The sequence below is a fragment of the Argiope bruennichi genome, chromosome 6 (genome assembly GCF_947563725.1).
Source record: "Argiope bruennichi chromosome 6, qqArgBrue1.1, whole genome shotgun sequence".
Lineage (NCBI taxonomy): Eukaryota > Metazoa > Arthropoda > Arachnida > Araneae > Araneidae > Argiope > Argiope bruennichi.
In genome coordinates, this window is record NC_079156.1 from 101,348,537 (window position 1) to 101,368,727 (window position 20,191).

The 20,191-nt window shown below is 28.7% G+C and overlaps 1 protein-coding gene across 1 annotated transcript; it reads right to left on the bottom strand.

Annotated features, from left to right (window-relative positions):
• Nucleotides 1–6,382: 6,382 nt before the first annotated feature.
• Nucleotides 6,383–11,688, bottom strand: LOC129972663 (adult-specific rigid cuticular protein 15.7-like). Its single transcript, XM_056086878.1, has 4 exons — nt 11,656–11,688; nt 7,830–7,934; nt 7,223–7,740; nt 6,383–6,636 (listed from the first exon to the last, which is right to left on the bottom strand). Exons 1-3 carry the CDS (start codon nt 11,665–11,667, stop codon nt 7,240–7,242), a joined length of 618 nt encoding a protein of 205 aa, XP_055942853.1. The 5' UTR covers nt 11,668–11,688; the 3' UTR covers nt 6,383–6,636; nt 7,223–7,239.
• Nucleotides 11,689–20,191: the final 8,503 nt, after the last annotated feature.

Here is a 20,191-nt window from a genome sequence, read left to right on the forward strand (position 1 = left end):
TGGGAGAACGTAGAGAGATGCGATCGGAGCATTCGCGAGCTTCCGCATGCTCAGGAGAGAGCAGATACTCTTATAAAAAGCGCCGTCCAATTGACGTGGCAGTGCATGTAAAGACAGGATGGCGTTCACATTGCAAAATTCGACGATTGAGGAGTACAACGGCGTTATCCGATTTCTGACAGCGGAAGGTGTTATAGCGGCCGCTATTCATCGCCGGATGGTCACTGTATATGGGGAAGACTGTGTGTCAGACAAGTCAGTGAGAAAATGGAGTGCCCGTTTTCGTGCAGGCCGTGAGAGTTTGTTGAATGATCCGAGGTCAGGCCAGGCAAACACAGTCATCACGGCCGATCTTATCGACAAGGTGGGCATCCTCTGAAAAACATCTGAAAGGGAAGCGCTTCAACTCGGACGGCGAACTCAAGGACACTGGGAAGGACTGGGTCTCGTCAAAGCCACAGGAATTCTATGAACAAGGAGCCAGTCTACAATTTAATCAATGGGATCGTTGTGCAGAGGCCCATGGTGTATACTTTGAATAAAGTCTTTATTTATACCTATAGTGTCGTTTCGTACCTTTTCATTGAAAGACCTCTTGTATGTTAGACAAACACTTGACAGTCACATGGAGAACATAGTGGTGGTTGTTCACCTAGCAACAAATGAAGATAGGTGAATCGGGTATGCATAATGATTAAACGGGCTAACACTGTACCTGCTTTTCAATTCGGTAATGAAGATCACAATTACACATCAGTTTTAATAGCATGTTGTTTATTGTTAGTTTCACGGTGGTCTCATTGAGTCTGCCATTTGACATAAAGAACCATTTCAGTGTGCTTCTTTATGTTGCTCACAAGGATAAAAATAGTCATTGGAATAGTTGCCAATTTAGCAGCCTTGTCTGCCTCCTCATTGCCAAGAATTCCCACATAAGAGTGTATTAAGCATAATAAAATAGTAAAATCGAGAGTAGATAGTTTGTTAAAAATGTCTCGTATTTTTAAAATCAAAGGATGATTATGAAGATGAAAATAAAATAATTTTAGCGATTATAAAAAATCAGTATAAGCAATAAACTTTTTTTTCTGGTCTCTCAGAAATTTCTTCTAATGCATATAAAACAGCAATTATTTTAGCTGCTTTATATACATTAGATTTAAATTATAAGCATTAACTTATGGCAATTCGATAACGAATGTGCTGTCGACATGAACAAAGGAAAATATTCAATATCTAAAACGACTTTTACGAATTTTTTTGAAGTTTTACATGTACTTTATCTTTACTTCTATACTATCATGTAATGCTCATGGCAAGTCATGTGAATTTGTAGTTATTGAAGGAAAATAAATTCTACAACGGAAGGACAAAATGGAAAGTAAGACGGAAGAAAATTTAGATGTAGTGTATAATCAAAATTTATTAATAGGAAACAATCAAAATAGTAATATATATATATATATATATATATATATATATATATATATATATATGTGTGTGTGTGTGTGTGTGTGTATTTGTATTAGTAATCTGTCGAAAATATCTGTAATAGTAACTGAAATGGTTTTAATACATTGAGAGTGGCGCCTCCTGTTCAACTAGTATGAATAACTTCAAGATTTATTTCTATTCATTCTTGGGAAGTAATAAAATTTCTTAAATAAAACAGATATCGATCGGACTATAATATTAAATTAGTAAATTATTAAGAGACATTTATCAAAATTTTGATGCAATCTCATTAAAATATAAAAATATTAAAGTAGCTAATTAGGTTAGAAGGAAATTTTTCCAAAAATTTTTTTTAATGTTTATATAATGCCTTTTTATTTATGTAAGTATAAAATGATGATAAAAATGGAAATTATTTAAATGCATGCATAGCGTTTGAAGGAAATGCGTATTTTGATGGAAAATTTAGCATTTATTTGCTACACCTAGATTGTTCTAGAGAAAAAAAAATTGTTGCAGTTTTTCATTTTTCTTTGTAACATTACATGTGTTGCGTACCTTAGAGTGTAGCTGCTATCTAATTATTGTATTAAAAAATAAAATATTTGTGTGTAATATATGAAATTTTGGAATATTTTTCAATCATATTTACATTAAACACTCATAAATCCACTCCTAGAACATTCAACATCATTTCCATAATTCATTACATTTTGCTTAACATAACGAGCTCTGATTATGAATTTCATTAAGATATCTTGGTTATTTTTTTTAAGATATGATGATATTCGTACAGTAGAATTATGAAAAAACTCGTCCTTCAGAAAAGGCATTTGAAGTTTTTAAATGCTTATAAATAAGCATCGCTTACACGCCAGTAGCTTGTTATATCTTGGCTTTTAATTGACATAGAAACAAAATAAAAATATCACTAGAAAAAAAATATACCTGTTTTTTGAAACTGCCAAAAAATAAAAATGCGAATTTTTATCCAATTTTAGAATTTTAACCTAGAGGATTCCTTAAATATTTAAAAATTCTCTTAAAGTTCTCTTTTTTTTTAAAAAAAAAAGAAGGTTTAATTTAAGATTAAAGAAATATTTTAAACCTATATTACGCATTTTTATTTTTAATTTTTTTTATCACTTCAAAAAATACATTTTTTAAAAACAGAAATTAGTACTTTAATGATTTATTTAAAAATTTTCAAAAAATATTTTCACGCAGGTGGGCTGTATTTTTAATTTATTTTTCTAAACGAAAATTGACTTATAATTATTTGATTGATGACATAATCAAATATATGTTCTTAAATCTTGATAGGATTATATCATGCATAAATTGTTTATAGAAATGTTAAAGACGCAAGAAACATTTTTATTCGTTCAATATCCGATACAGTATATCAGCTAAAAATAAATGGAATTCTCCGTTTCCATACCGATGAAACATTGTGCTTAAGAGATTAAGGATATTCTATCGTTCTGCCACTTGAGAAAGTAAAAATTCTATGTCTATGTTTACTTTCTTGCGCACGTAGTATAGAAGTTTAGTAATCGTCAAAAATTCGTCAAAACCATCTCCACGTTTTAGATTTCCCTGATTTCGAAAAACACATTTTTGTAAAATGTCGATCCTGTCTGTGACAAAGGAAATTCAAAAACTCTTTCAGCTAGATGGTTGAAATTTGGTATACGATTTTTTTCATGAAATTTGCAGATTTCTATCAAATTTTTAGTACAATCTGAACAGTGGAAATCCGGATTTCCAGCTGTTCGAATATAAGTTAACAAGATAATTACAAAATGAAAAGAGCTAGATAAATAAAATTCTGTACATAAATAAAGACAATTATATTAGTATTATTATTCGTAGTATATTCGTACATATTATTCGTAGTATATTCGCAGTATTATTCGTAGTATACTCATAGTATATTCGTAGTATTATTCGTACTATACTCATAGTATATTCGTAGTATTATTCGTAGTATACTCGTAGTATTATTCGTAGTATATTCGTACGTATTATTCGTAGTATATTCGTAGTATTATTCGTAGTATATTCGTAGTATTATTCGTAGTATACTCGTAGTATATTCGTAGTATTATTCGTACTATACTCATAGTATATTCGTAGTATTATTCGTAGTATACTCGTAGTATATTCGTAGTATTATTCGTAGTATATTCGTACGTATTATTCGTAGTATATTCGTAGTATTATTCATAGTATATTCGTACGTATTATTCTTAGTATATTCGTAGTATTATTCGTAGTATATTCGTACGTATTATTCGTAGTATATTCGTAGTATTATTCGTAGTATACTCGTAGTATATTCGTACGTATTATTCGTAGACAATTATAGAATTTTGAACAAATCCGGTCACGGATTGACTGTCAGTCAGTACTTTCCGAAACAATTAAACACGATAAAAGAGGAATCTTTATGGTCAAGAAGAGGAATGACTTAAATATATCAAATTTGGTATGGGATTTTGAGACTACAAGTGCAAGGGTTATTTTTTTTTTTCTAAATTTGTTTCAATGGGTTGAGATAAACGTGTCTAAAACACAAATCCGTGTTTTGGAGACTATTAACACATTCCAGGAATTAATCCCCAAATAACTCGCCAAGGATGACAAGTTTCAATAAAAAAGCTAAATTCACGGCAAAAGTTAACACTTCGTAACTATTGTACGCCAATGCCATTCAAGGCGTTCTCTAGCTTGACAGAATATGACAGAAAGTTTTTGGAAGACCAATAATTCTAGTTTGTTATATTACCGTATGTTATGTAACAGTTGGAGGGTTTTTTGTTAGGATGCATCTCATAATGTTTAAACAGATGGTGTCAGATGACCAAAATTAAAATTTGTAATTGAGAGAAATGACTATATTTGAGATGGCCGCGGTAATGCATGGTCTCAAAGCAAATGTAAATATAATTTATGTAAGACAGTTGGTTTGCATCATTCTGTCAGTGTCAAGACAACAGATTCTTTATTAAAAAAATGAAAATTAATAAAATTTTGAAAATAGCTGGCCCAAAATCAATGAATAATTTCAGAATCCAGAAATATTTTACTGCAACCAGAAAAAGGCAAACAAATTGGCTAAACAATGGCAAGTTGATTCATTGGAGCACTTAACGAAATAATAATGTAATCATTTATAGCTTGCACGAATTTATTTTAGTGAAGTCGAAATTAAAAACTATAAAGCAAAATTTTATTTCTAATATGCTTATATAATTAAAATCTTGAGTTATTTTACTTACGTATATAAATACATTAAGTTCTAGATTCAGTAAAAGATTTATCTGCCATCGAAAATATTCGATAAAAAGCAATAAAAATAATTTGATTTTTAAAAAAGTTTGAATGAGTTGTTAGGAGTGAATTGTTTTTTCTTCTAAAGCCTTATTTTACAAATATAGTGTTTAAGATGTTAAACGAAATGTTTTTTTTATTGGAATTACTTATATATTTATTGAAATTATTACTTTCAAAATTGGACGTTTATGAATTACTGGGCAGCTATTTTCGGAATTTGATATAACTGTTTATCAACTGTTATTATTTTTAAAAAGGCTCTTACAAGTTTGTATTAGCAATTTTCACTATTTTATTTGTTTAAATCATTTAATGTCATTAACCCTTTGCAATCGGTAAAGTAATTTGATACACCTAATACGAAGACCTATTGATTGATCCGAAAAATAAATACATATAATTGTTTTAAGTTGAATTCTCCAGTTTAATTAATTTACCTCTTCTTGCTACTTTGCAGGTATTTTTAACAATATAAACTAAATAAATAAAATGTTAAAATGATGCACCGTCTTGAACGACAAGTAAGTGTCACCATACGAATGCAAGGATTAATGTTTAAGATTGTTAAATAATGAGAATAAATTTATCAACCAAGATTTGATTAAGGTGTACGTACACACTGGAAGATTTATTTTTAAATTTTAACTTTAAAAATTCAGTTTTTTTACAGTAGGTTATTAATATATGTTTAAACTCATTTCAGTGAGAAAAAACCATATTACACTAATTATTAATTAAATACTCTAATTATTGATTAATTAGCATATTTTTTGAAACATGATATCTTAAATTCTAATTTGTACAGACACACAATTATAGTTGGAAATGATGCCTAATATTAGTCTTCATGTTGTCTGCCTCAAGCAAGTTATAAAAATGTATAGTTTTTTTAAACAATTTTTTCATCAACGATGAATAAGAAAAGCGAGATTTTTTCTGTAATTTTAACTTCTAAACAGCTTTTAAAAATTCATTTCTATAAATATAACTTTGACTGAGGCACAAAACATCCGCTATTTCATACAGATAATTTTGATATATAAATAACTGTATTTGGTTCATTTCTTGTTGAGTTATGATTGTTTGAATGAAGCAACATGGTGGAAAAATATCATTCTTCATAAAATGAGTTTTAAAAACACCGTAACTAGAGTTTTTAATGAAAGCACCTCAAGAAAAATAATTATAACTCGAGAAATATTCCGAATATTGACAACATCTTGGTATCGTTAAGAAGCTAAAGGATCAGAGAAAATTATTAAGCAATAAAAAAAATATTAGATATTTTGAATGATTTTCGAAGTTTTAAGTGTGTACATACACCTTTTTTTATTTTCTCTTACTCTATTGACTTTTAGCTTCTTTTTCTAAATTCAAATTTTTGAAAGATTTAAACTTGTATTGGTTCCAAAAAATTTGAAATCAGTCGGATTCCAATATGAAATTTACATAGAAAATATAATTTCGAAAATAAATAGTAGTAGTTGAAGATTAAGTGATTGGTATAATATTAAATTTCGCAATAGCTAAATAGTTTCACGGGCTGTATAAATGCGTTTTAAGAAGGAAAATAAAATTGATCAAAAAATAGCAATTTGCTAAAACCATTTATTTACAACACATACAAAAAAAATACAAATAAATATTATCACGGCTGAGAGTTGTCCTTATATCCAAATCCATGTTGTAGTCTGAAGTTGCTTCAAATACAACAGGTAATTTTCCCATACATATCCGGTGTTTTGACATCGGTAAAAGACTTTGTTTGGTGTAAATTGTTGCAGCTGTTGTAACAATTTACAGATGAAGTTGTTGGTGGTAACAGTCGTTTATTTGGAAAGTCTGAAAAATAAGACAAAACTTTAGTTTTATGAACTATATTTCAATAATTTATTTTTAAGGTAAAAAAAAAAAAAAAATTCAGTTTACTACTGGGTGATATGTCCCGCTTAAAAATACATAGGATAAACTAGCAAAGTTGCAGTTTATTTAGTACCTGAACAGGCAAAACGCCTAGCACATACGGAAAAACTAAATTAGATATGGGCAATTAAAATATTAAAATAATTAAAATATTATTTATAATCCCATACTAGCACAATATGTCATAGGCCTTTCGGCATACAATTTCATAATTTATTTCTAGGTGAAAGATTAGAATGGAGACTGATAACAGCGCTTTAAAAATGTTTTTATTTATAAATAAATATGTCTATCATGAATTAATAATTTCAAATAATTAATAATAACAATTGAAATGAAAAAGCGTCATACAAAGTGTTGTAGTAGATTGTTTAATTATGTTGATTTACATTTTTTTTCATATTCAAATTCATCATTATTTTCAATGTCGCTCATATTTCTCCTTACCATAAAAGCAGAGACTATTTTAACTGCTTTAAATAAAGAGTATAATATAGATACTTACAAAAACAAAGTAGACTTTTAATGGATGAGGGCTTTGCCAAGACCATATCCATGTCCGAGTCCATAGGGCCCTGCCAAACCAAGTCCATGACCAAGACCAAGTGGTCCGGCAAGACCGAGTCCGTGTCCAAGACCAAGGGCGGCTCCGTGTCCGATGACACCACCGTAAGCTATTGGGGCAGCGACGGCCAAGGGAGCACCATAGGCAGCAGCATGTCCAACAACAGCGGGTGCAGCTGGGGCTACGTGGTTGACGACTGGGGCGACTGGTCCGGCGTAGGGACTGGCGATGAGGGCGGCTGCTGGAGCGCTAGCGGCGGTTCCGGGTTCGTTGGTCTTGACGGTGGCTCGGAATCCATGTCCGTCAGCGACGTAGTCAACTCGTCGGGCTCGTCCGTCGATATCGGCAATGGTGTAGGTTCCCTTCTTGTTTCCGTGGGCATCTCCTACTTCAGCTCGGGAGTTGCTGGCACCGAGACCGTCCTTGATTCCGTAGTTGAAGGCGTAGTTGCCGAAAGCCTAGTCGTTAAAGGACAATTTAGTACACGTTTGGAAATCCTTAGTTGAGATATGAAGGATTTGAAATGAAGAGCAAAGCATACACTTACATCCTGAGTCTGAGCTCTATTGCTGACTCCAGTGCTGACCAAGGCACCGTGTCCCAAAAGAACGGATGCGTGGGCGGCTGCGAGGGCAGCGAAGAGGATGGCGACCTGAAATAATAATAAAAAAAATTGTAAAGCTATATAATTTTACTGAAGTTTTAAACTTTACTTCAGATTCTATATGGATCATTAATATAAGCTAAAGTGTGTACCCATTTTGTAAAAATATATTATTATTCATTCTTTCAAAATATGTTGAATGAATGCTCTTATTTCTTATCTATCCTAAATTAAGAAAACCGTCATCTCATATGCTGATGTTATTCAAGTGGCTCTGAAATAATTTGAGATTTTTGAATCTTATTGATTATGCTCTTTGAATTTTTGCAGAGCAAATTACTAAAAATATCTCTGCACAAGTAATATGAAAAAAAAAAGATAATGGAAAACATATTTATTATGGATTTTTAATGTTCTTTTTAGTTTATAGAGACTTATTCAAATATTGAAATCGTCCAGCATATGTATATATATTTAGGAAGAGAGAGAGAGAGAGTGAGCAAGGGAGAGATATAGATATATATATAATAAAAACGAAATCAGTAAATAATTAATATTATAAGTTATTTTATTTGCTTTCACTAAAATATATATACCAAGAATTTTTAGAGATATAATTATTATTTGTGCATTTATAACTTAACTCAAAATTTCAGCTGCCTCAGCAAAATTTGAATATTACAGTTTTAAATTTAAAAATGTATTATATAAGATTTTAAATTTATTATATCATATAGCTTTAAAAAACTTGAATTCTCTGTTTTCTATAAAAATATTTTTCGTCTGAAAGAACCAACTTATGAGACACTCAGAAAGAATTTCCGAATCATATTTTGATATATAAATTTAAATGAAATCCAGCCTTGCATCTCAGGTGCATTGGAATAAATGAATAATAAATGAAATCTAAGATGAATTGCCAAAACAGCCATTAGCTGACCACCATGCATTTCATTTGTAGGATTAATGGTCCATCATTTAGATGTGGTCAAAATAATCTCAGCATGAGGGGTTTACTTTCGGGAAAAACGTATCCTACTTATTAAGTTTTCACTCACGTACTCATGATGTCCATTCCGAAAAATCATGACCTAATACATAATAAAAAACTATTGGGAGAACATTATATTCTATGTACAGGATTCTTGTGTAAAAGTGGTGTACAATAGTTGGTAAAAATCAGCATTTTTAAATAATAAAATTAGCTGCATCTAAGCATTGCACGAAAAAAATACTGAATCAAAGTCAGATGAACATTGATTTTTCTCTCACGTACTCATGATGCCCATTCCGAAAAATCATGACCTAATACATAATAAAAAACTATTGGGATAACATTATATTCTATGTACAGGATTCTTGTGTAAAAGTGGTGTACAATAGTTGGTAAAAATCAGCATTTTTAAATAATAAAATCAGCTGCATCTAAGCATTGCACGAAAAAAATACTGAATCAAAGTCAGATGAACATTGATTTTTCTCTCACGTACTCATGATGCCCATTCCGAAAAATCATGACCTAATACATAATAAAAAACTATTGGGAGAACATTATATTCTATGTACAGGATTCTTGTGTAAAAGTGGTGTACAATAGTTGGTAAAAATCAGCATTTTTAAATAATAAAATTAGCTGCATCTAAGCATTGCACGAAAAAAATACTGAATCAAAGTCAGATGAACATTGATTTTTCTCTCACGTACTCATGATGCCCATTCCGAAAAATCATGACCTAATACATAATAAAAAACTATTGGGAGAACATTATATTCTATGTACAGGATTCTTGTGTAAAAGTGGTGTACAATAGTTGGTAAAAATCAGCATTTTTAAATAATAAAATTAGCTGCATCTAAGCATTGCACGAAAAAAATACTGAATCAAAGTCAGATGAACATTGATTTTTCTCTCACGTACTCATGATGCCCATTCCGAAAAATCATGACCTAATACATAATAAAAAACTATTGGGAGAACATTATATTCTATGTACAGTATTCTTGTGTAAAAGTGGTGTACAATAGTTGGTAAAAATCAGCATTTTTAAATAATAAAATTAGCTGCATCTAAGCATTGCACGAAAAAAATACTGAATCAAAGTCAGATGAACATTGATTTTTCTCTCACGTACTCATGATGCCCATTCCGAAAAATCATGACCTAATACATAATAAAAAACTATTGGGATAACATTATATTCTATGTACAGGATTCTTGTGTAAAAGTGGTGTACAATAGTTGGTAAAAATCAGCATTTTTAAATAATAAAATTAGCTGCATCTAAGCATTGCACGAAAAAAATACTGAATCAAAGTCAGATGAACATTGATTTTTCTCTCACGTACTCATGATGCCCATTCCGAAAAATCATGACCTAATACATAATAAAAAACTATTGGGAGAACATTATATTCTATGTACAGTATTCTTGTGTAAAAGTGGTGTACAATAGTTGGTAAAAATCAGCATTTTTAAATAATAAAATTAGCTGCATCTAAGCATTGCACGAAAAAAATACTGAATCAAAGTCAGATGAACATTGATTTTTCTCTCACGTACTCATGATGCCCATTCCGAAAAATCATGACCTAATACATAATAAAAAACTATTGGGATAACATTATATTCTATGTACAGGATTCTTGTGTAAAAGTGGTGTACAATAGTTGGTAAAAATCAGCATTTTTAAATAATAAAATTAGCTGCATCTAAGCATTGCACGAAAAAAATACTGAATCAAAGTCAGATGAACATTGATTTTTCTCTCACGTACTCATGATGCCCATTCCGAAAAATCATGACCTAATACATAATAAAAAACTATTGGGAGAACATTATATTCTATGTACAGTATTCTTGTGTAAAAGTGGTGTACAATAGTTGGTAAAAATCAGCATTTTTAAATAATAAAATTAGCTGCATCTAAGCATTGCACGAAAAAAATACTGAATCAAAGTCAGATGAACATTGATTTTTCTCTCACGTACTCATGATGCCCATTCCGAAAAATCATGACCTAATACATAATAAAAAACTATTGGGAGAACATTATATTCTATGTACAGTATTCTTGTGTAAAAGTGGTGTACAATAGTTGGTAAAAATCAGCATTTTTAAATAATAAAATTAGCTGCATCTAAGCATTGCACGAAAAAAATACTGAATCAAAGTCAGATGAACATTGATTTTAAATTTAAGAAGCTATGTTTTTGATTAAAATTCAGAATTAATCATAAGCAGTAAAGGTTTTTGAGACATTATTCGTAAGTCTATACAAGGGTAACTAACACCGTTATGCTAAACGCAAAGCAGAAATGTCTTTCTGGTTATTATGAAAATATTACAGAGATTAAATTATGTAAGTATTTTACTAAACTCACTTATAAAATTAAAAATATTGAAAAAATTTCAAACAAAAATCTTACGCATAATTGTGACAGCATGAGTTTTAAGTTTCTAAAATTACTTTAAAAATATGAAAAACAAGATTATTTTTTAATAAAAATTTAAAAAACAATTCTACAATTTTTGTAATCTTTATCACAAGAATATGGCGAGGAAAATTTCTATGGAACAAATGCCTTACTATTCTTCAATTAGTTTCCTATGAGGAAATATTTCGTAGATTTACAGAATAAGTAAAAAGTTTACAGAGCGAGTGAAAAGATTATAAAGTTTATCTACATTTATACACATTAAAGGTCTGTAAAAATATAATTAAATGCATAAGGTTAACTTGCGATTGCAAATATTATAAAAATTTCTCACCTTAGCAATCATATTTGATGGAGATTGATGTAGTTGATTCAACGAATTCTGAATATGCAAGAAATTGTACTCTCCTTATATACCAACCTGATCGAGGCCAACACCCTTAAAAATTTTAGCGTCCCCATCTGAAAAAAATTTAAGGAATGTTGGAATAACCCCACCCTTGTGTGAGGAAAATCACGCCATATGGTTTCCAAGACGTAGATTACCTTCGGTAAAATTTAACTTGAAGGTCAACTTTCTCAAATCAGTCTATTGAGATGTCTTTTTCTTCCTGGTTCAGGTTTAACGAAGGGTTGCAAAAGTAATTAACTATTCGGTTCGATTCGAAATAGAACGTTTTTTTTTAAATATTTGGAACAAGTAATTACGTGACATAACCTTCGTAATCATATAAATGTGCTATAAGGCTACTTCTCAGTTTTACTTATTTATTCTTTCATTTTTTTTTGAGATTATGATCTAATCATTATATATCGTGATTCGGAATTTGCGACTGATGAGGAAATATTTAGTATACTGTCCTGATTTTTTTTTTCTGGGTGACATTTTACAAGGTTAAGTTAAACAATGTTAATAAAATTGGACTTGCGCTTTTACAAATTTGATTCGACCTATGCAGAATCGTCTTAAATTTTAACGTTGCGCTAGAATATTTTTACAAGCTATCAAAGTCCGCAATTAGGAATTTGAACGCCTGAAGCTTCTGAAAAAAATATTGAGAAATGGATACAGAAAATGACATCGGTAAAAATATCTATTTAATATTGAGGAGAAGAAACAAAGATCCTCAGGTTACCTCTCAGAAAAAACCTTATATATATATTTTTTACTTACACTATCGTATACGAAGTATTAAAAAAGTATTGCAATTGTTAAAAAAAAGATCGAACTCAATATTTTCAAAATTCATGATCACATAATTTTGGGAATATGTCTGTCTGCCTGCCTGTCTGTGCACGATAACTGAAAATGCTTCGAGTGTTACAGGTGAAATCCGATATATAATACAGAATCAAAATTTGATATACGATCTTTTTACCAAGTTTCTAAATTTCAATTAAATTTGGAGCAGAATTCATTTAAAGGAAGTTTATCTACCCAGCTGTCGGAACATAAATTAATTATTTACTAATTTAATTTCGAAACTCTTTTCTTTTTAAAATTGTTTAAACTTTCTTTCTACTTTCTTCTTGAGAAACTTTAATCATTTTTTAAAAATTTTTTATAATATATGTTTTAATGCTTTTTACATTTTTTCAGTTTCTAAATTTTAGCAAAATCTTCCTACTAAAGATTTCATAAATTAAAATATATTTTATATTTTTTGATCAAATTTCGCATGATAATTTTTTTCAATATATTCTGTGTTTCCTAAATTAGTAAAATGCTCTTTTTTTTCAAAATTTTTACAGATGTTTAATTTTGCATAACATGAAAAAAAAATAAAAATTAGACGTTTTTAATCAACAAAACCTATATATTTAAAGACATTTTATTTTTTTCCTTTCAACCAAAAAGTTTATTTACCCTAATCAAAAAAAAAAAAAAAAAAAAAACATAAAATTTTGTTTTAACTTATATATTTTTGTTTCATAATTGATTTTCAATCTGTTTTATGTGAAATTTCTAAAATATAAATGTTTTACAGAATTTTTCTGGAAATTCATCCGGAACGCAGTAACTTACCTTAAAAATACTTTTAAAAATTGTAAGGAAATAAAATTTATATCATTAAAATGCTCTTTTTTAGATTTTAAAATAATTATATATTATGAATTTATTAAGAAAAACGTTAACATTTTCATTGATTTTTAATTAATTCAGATTTTTGAACTCTTTAATTTTTTAAACTTAATTTTGAAAACTCTTTCTTAATTAATAATTTACAAAAGACTCTTTTAGTTGCCGACTAAAAAGTAACTGCAATTTTGAATTTGTTACTCTGAGTCAAATGGTTTGATTTGAGTAGTTTTTCTTTTCTTTTTTTTATTATAAGTTCTGTATCATGCCGTTGATGCTGTATGCATGTCGTGATGTTGACATAATTTATGAATTATAATACAACAGATAGTACCTATAAACATTATCAAGTTAAAATAACAAAGTGTGCATTTTTGTAAAAAAAAAAAAAAAAAAAAAAAATTCTTTTCAGCTTTTGAAATTCTTGTTAACCATTTTTCATTATTATTTTAGTTCTTATTATTTTTACCAGTTCAGAAATCTGTTTGTTCTTTTATCGCGGCTTGTTATCACACGTCTTGTTATGTATTTGAAATATCTCAGCAACATTTAATTAACTCTTATCAGCTAAAATAACGCAGTATTTTTGAACTGATGAATCTAATTCAAAATACCTAATAAATGATCCAAGTATTTTAAAACGCCGCTTGGAGAAATTAGATTTTCTTTTTAATTATTGTTCATTATCTCTTTATCTACAGATTATCATTCCTTCAGTGCATTGAAACTGTTATGTAGACTGAATTCACAATTACCTTCAATGAATCAATTAGCATTCTGAGAAAGGTTAAGCAAGAATAATTCTGGTAATAAGTATTCAAATCTTTTAATTTGAAATGGTCACGGACATTTAAACAGCTGGTGTTTGTATAATAAGTATTATCTTTAGGATTCATGAAAGTGTGATATCTAACATGTATATTACATACAATTTGCAATCATGTAACTTCATGTAAATATCCTTTCTTTTTGGAAAATGGAGAACTGAATGTGTTTGGGCAATGGGGAGGGAAATGTGATGAATAATGGGAACTGAACGACTATAAAGAATAGGAAATTGAATGCGTATGAGTAATGGAGAAATGAACATGTATGGTTGATAGGGAAATGAATGAATATGAGTAATTGCTTATGGATAGAGAATGTGGAATTGAATGTGATGAGGAATGGAATGTGTATGACTGACAGGGAATCGAATGGATATAAAGAATGGGCATGGGAAATGCAATTACTCATTAAAAATGCAAATTGCATGAGTCATTTCTTTTAAATTTTTTGTGATTTCAAGTAAACGAAATATGCAAGGTTCCATTCCAAATGCCAATTTGAAAAACATAAGGAATATGCATACTTACAATAAAAATACAATACAATGCATGAAAAAAATATTTCAAATGACGTAAATATTTATATTTTATGTTGTTTCAATTAATAAACGAAATGCAGTGAAGGTCACGAATTTTAATTTTTATTCGCCTAACCCTAATTATATTAAATATATTTAGTAAAAATATTTTTGACGCAATAACATTTTAAGCAAAAAAAACAAAAACAAAAAAAAAAAAACATATGAAATTATAACTGTTTGAGATATAAAGTTTGGAATATTAAGATCCGTTAATTAAGGCACGGTGTCCCCAAGAGAAGAGGGTTGATTGGTCTTAAAATGATGAAAATCAGTGTTTCATAACATGGTCAAACTTGATCACAGAACGATGGCATCTTCATTCGTAAAGTCTATAGGAAAATCTTTTCCATAGACGTCACGGCTAAGTCGATACAGCATTCATGAAATCTATAGACTTTTACAACAGTTATATACATAACTAGACAATCGAAGTCTAGAATTTTACAATTTGGCTTGTACTTCAGATAAAACCTCAACTTTCGTTTCTGAGAAATGTAATTTAGACAAATTAGTGTTATTTTAACCTAGATAGAAATATATATATTAAAAGTGATTGTTTTTGGAATGATGAAATTTTATTCCTCATATATGAGGTTTATGATCAGGGCCAATTTTCTATAAAAATTTGGTGTGGCATTTTTACAAACTCATTGATTTAGGCCATTTTGCACAACAATATACAGAATGGTTATCGATATATTTAGTTAGTTCTGATTGGCAACATGCCTGAACTAATGGATGAATTGCCTTTGGCAGGGTAAGCTCTGTAAATCTTTGCCACAAAATCAAACAACTTGTCTAAATCCTAAGTTAATGTATACTCAAAACTCAATAGTATACTCGAAAGTACCTACTATAAAAATATACAACTTTGTATAGCTGTCGAAAAGTGAGCTGTTATTTTCTGATTCTGCCCTTTTAATTATCTTTTGTAATGTGTATATTAGTGATTTTCAACTTTTTTATTGTTGCGGCATACTTTTAACGATTTTAAAATTTGGCAGCACACAAAGAAAAAGATAAGTTTAAAAGTTGTTTACTTACTTATAATACACTTTGTAAAATAGTTTATGATGATAATTTTGAATGTAAAATAAAATAATATAATATGCACTACAAAAATAACAGTATGAAACAACATTTATTAAGGGATTAATTACAATTAATTACGTTGTTAAGAATACTTTTAATGAGAAATTTGAGCTTGATGTTATTTGATAATTTCATTTATATTTGGTCGTAAAAATGACAATACTGCTCTCACATCATCTTCTACATTTAACAGTCTCGATCTTTTTTTTTCTTTCGTTTTTATGTTGGTTAATACTAAAAATTCGAATTCAAACAAATAAGATGTAAAAAATTGTACTAATATTTTTAAAGCCTTTTTGGTTATCATGGGATAATTGCATCTAATGAATGATCTAATGAACCAAAATGAATTAATTGATTCTTCCAAATATTTCAGAATTAAATTTTGATTATTAGAAATTAGTTCTTTCTCTTCATTCAAAGTTAATTCCAATACAGATGTATTCGTTATCACAAATGGATTACGAACCCAATCAATTTTTTTTGTATCTAAATTTGGGAAATAATGAATAATCCTCTCCTCTAATGTTGTCAAATGGTTAATAACAATTTTATGAAAAGTTTCATTAAATTCTTTTGAGGCTGACTCAAACTTTCCCAAATAGTTTTCCTGAGCTTTATTCTTCCATAAAGCTACTTCTTTTTGGAATCCCAAATACAAAATATCTGTTGAATTTAATATATTTCCTTTCGGCCCTTACATATTCGAATTTATTTTATTAAAAAATAACAAAAATGTCTGATAGGTAAGCTGGTTTACCACACCATATTTCATCTTCCAATAAATGAACAAAATCATAATTTTTATTTTGTTCAAAAAACATTTTCATTTCGTCTTTTAATTCCAACACACGAGATAAAACTTTTCCTCAGGACAACCACCTTACTTCCGTATGCAGTAACAAATATTTGTGCTTAGCTTCTATAGCTTGCATAAATTACAGTGCACTTTAATTTAAAGAAACTTTACTCGTAATAAAAAAAACATTATAATTTTTACTATATACATTTCTAAAATTTGGCGGCACACTTTAAGAATTTGGTGGCAAAGTGGTTGAGAATCACTGGTGTAGATTATGTTTGTAAACTACAAAGATTCTTTCAAGTATTAGTCATATGTAGTCAATTAATTTCTTTTTAATAACTTAGAAAAAATGTCAGATAAGGCATAAAGCTTTATGTCTTTATAGATGATTGCAAGAAAAATATTTCACTCAGTCACAATTTTTCGCTATCGCGGATGTAAAAAAATATATTTTTTGTTATTTTCAATTTTACCCTCTACAGAAGCCAAAATCTTTTTCATACATTTAGATATCTCAGTTAATGAAACTTTGTAATTGGATAAATATGTCTGAATACAGTATTTAGAGAAATAAACGCTTGTTCCACTTTTTGGAACATTGTGTATAAGATGAAAGGACTAAACGTATCAGATTAGTTAGAATAGTTAAAGCTTTAGTTAGTTACAGTTAGTTTGTTTTATCTTTATTTAATTTGCATTTTTATTATGTTTGTAAAAATGAAATTTTGTTATCAAACTTTCAATTATTTTTTAAAACACTAGATTTCCAAAATTTAGTAATTAGATTATATTTGTATCTTTCTGAAGATAATTTCATATTTTAAATTTTGAAGAACTTAATCATATATTATTAGATTGATTTTATTAGAATTTTGATTCCGCATGTAGTAACTTTAACTGCTATAGAATTTGAATCGATATGATTATTATCATTAAATATACAAACGAATTATAATTTTTCTTAACGACTCAAAAGTAAAAAAAAAAGTAAAGAAAAACGTTTTTAAATATATATTCTTATTTTTTAAATAAAATACTAGATTAAAAAATTTGCAAAACCAGTATGTTTTATAAACAACACAATTAGAGGATTAAGGAGAAATGAATGTGAAAAAAATAATCAATGAAATTTTAAATATCATAAAAAATACATTATAAACAAAATAAAATGTTCCTTTTCATATAGTTTTAGTATAAGAGTTTATCGCATCATATATTTTTATGTAAAGAATATTTTTATTCTGATAATATAGCAAAAAAATCTTCCTTTTTATAATTTTGTTTTTTGTTCCGTATTTTAACTAAATATATAGTTTTTTTTTTTTTTGACATATTTGTACACTAAGAAAAAGGCTTAAAATAGTAATTTTTATTCCTTGATTCTTGTTTTTCTCTTGAGAAAACAAATCAATGTAGTGCAAATAAGAACAATTTAATCGATATGGCATCGTTCTTTGACTCCTCTTTAATATATATATTATCTAAACGAAAAATTAAATTAAAAAACATAAAGTCATAGAATTAGGATTTCCATATATATGCCCATTTACGGAAATCCTTATTGAAATCTTTGCTGCATCAAAACTTAACAATCGTTTGTAACGGAGGCAGAAAATAAATCACAACTACTCTAGTAAAACAGCAACAAAACTTTTCTGCAAAAGAAAAAAAAAAGACACTTTACTCTACCCAAACTTAATGAATACATTCAGTAGAAACGCTTTCTCCCGTCTTTATTTTTGTTCTGAAAAAACAAGTTTCCATCTCACTGTTACCCTAGTCATTTGCTGAATAACCTTGAAAATGACGTAATATCTCTCTTGATCACCGTCAGTGTCCATTCAACTCTTCGGAGCAGCTGGACGTGTTTTACTACAGTTTGATGTCGATTGTTTTTGTTTTTGGACAAGTTCAACGATATCTCAGACGGGTACAGACGAATAGGAGAGGAAATAAAGGCGTTTTCTAATTGAAATCGGAACATTGCTTGAATTATGTATTTTATTAGTTGTTTTTACAACGGTATTTCAAGGATTATTATACCCAATTCTTTTTTTTCGATGTTTGGAGTATTATTGGCAAGCTGTTGCCGCGATCTGAGTGACTTACTTATTTTAAATAAAGAAACCAAAATACAGGAATTAGTCTGGGTGTTCTTGATTTCAGTGTTTGTTCTGGATTGAAACTAATAGATTTGGTTTGGAATGTAAAGGAGATTAAGAAAGAATTTTCAGACTTGACTTCAATTAAAAATAAAATGACATCTTTAAAAAAAAATTTTTTTTCTGCACTTCTAATGATTGGAATTTTAAAAGAAATTTTATAGTCACTTCCTGATGTGTTAAAGCTTAAAATACTTTACATTTGCGTACTCTAAATGGAAATATAATGTTTTTATATGTTTAGATTTTAATAAATTATTTTAATAAAATTTGGAATTTTATACTTATTTCACCTCGTTGTCGTAAATTTGAGAAGAAATTTTATATCATGTTTTCATAATATTTATAATAATGATGTATAAATGAAAAACTACTTTTTTGCATGCTTACAAATGTGAGATTTGAGAGAAAAAAAAGTTTTTTTATTTAAATTTCTTTTCTAATTTTTTTCTTTAACTTAGATTGCTGGTATTAAGAAAATTAAAGATTTCTATTTAACTGACAAAACATCATGTGATATATTTCATTCCCAGAGGAGTTGATTCACAACACTTCACAATCATAAGAAAAATTTAACTATGAATTATATCTAAACATATTACTATATCTTCTACTTGATAACAAAATGTGCATAGTTTTGTCAATGATATATTACTATATATGGATATGTTACCTACAAAGTATGAAACTCCGACATTCTATAGAATGCCTAGGCATTCTATATAATACCTAGGCATTCTATGGAATGATAAATGCTATTTAGGCAAAGTATGAAAAAAGGTCCTGATAAAGCTATTATAAAAATGACTTGCATCTTCAAAAACACAAATTATTCTGAAAAAAGAAACAATGAGAGTGGTTAAAAAATTATTCAAAATACGTAAAGAAAAATGAAAGTTGTACAAAACAAAATTGATGCCTTTCGTATGAAGAGAAGCAAAATTTTCAAATTAAAAAAAAAAACGAGAAATTAAAATTAACCTACTTGTTGCAACATGATAGGCTTGAACGACATTCTGAATCACATTTCACTACATTTTTCGTTCAAAGACATTTCAAATTTTGGCACTTTTATTTACAATTACATTTGACAAATCCTTGGTCGCTTCCACTGGAAAATCAACTTTTAGAATTTATTCTAACTTCAATAGCATTTTCAATTTGAAACAAAGGGTGCATAAAATATCCATTTTATCATCTTTACTAGCATCACCACAGAAAATTAAGCACCTGTTTTAAGTCACGTGCCTTGTCCCATGATATTTGGAACGAATCGGACATGTATTTCATACTTTGCCGGCTTCTCATGTGGCGTTCTATAGA

Coding starts and splice junctions, on each gene's coding strand:
- LOC129972663 (XM_056086878.1), bottom strand. Junction 7,741..7,829: donor ATAGAGCTCAGACTCAGGAT/GTAAGTGTATGC, acceptor TTTAACGACTAG/GCTTTCGGCAACTACGCCTT.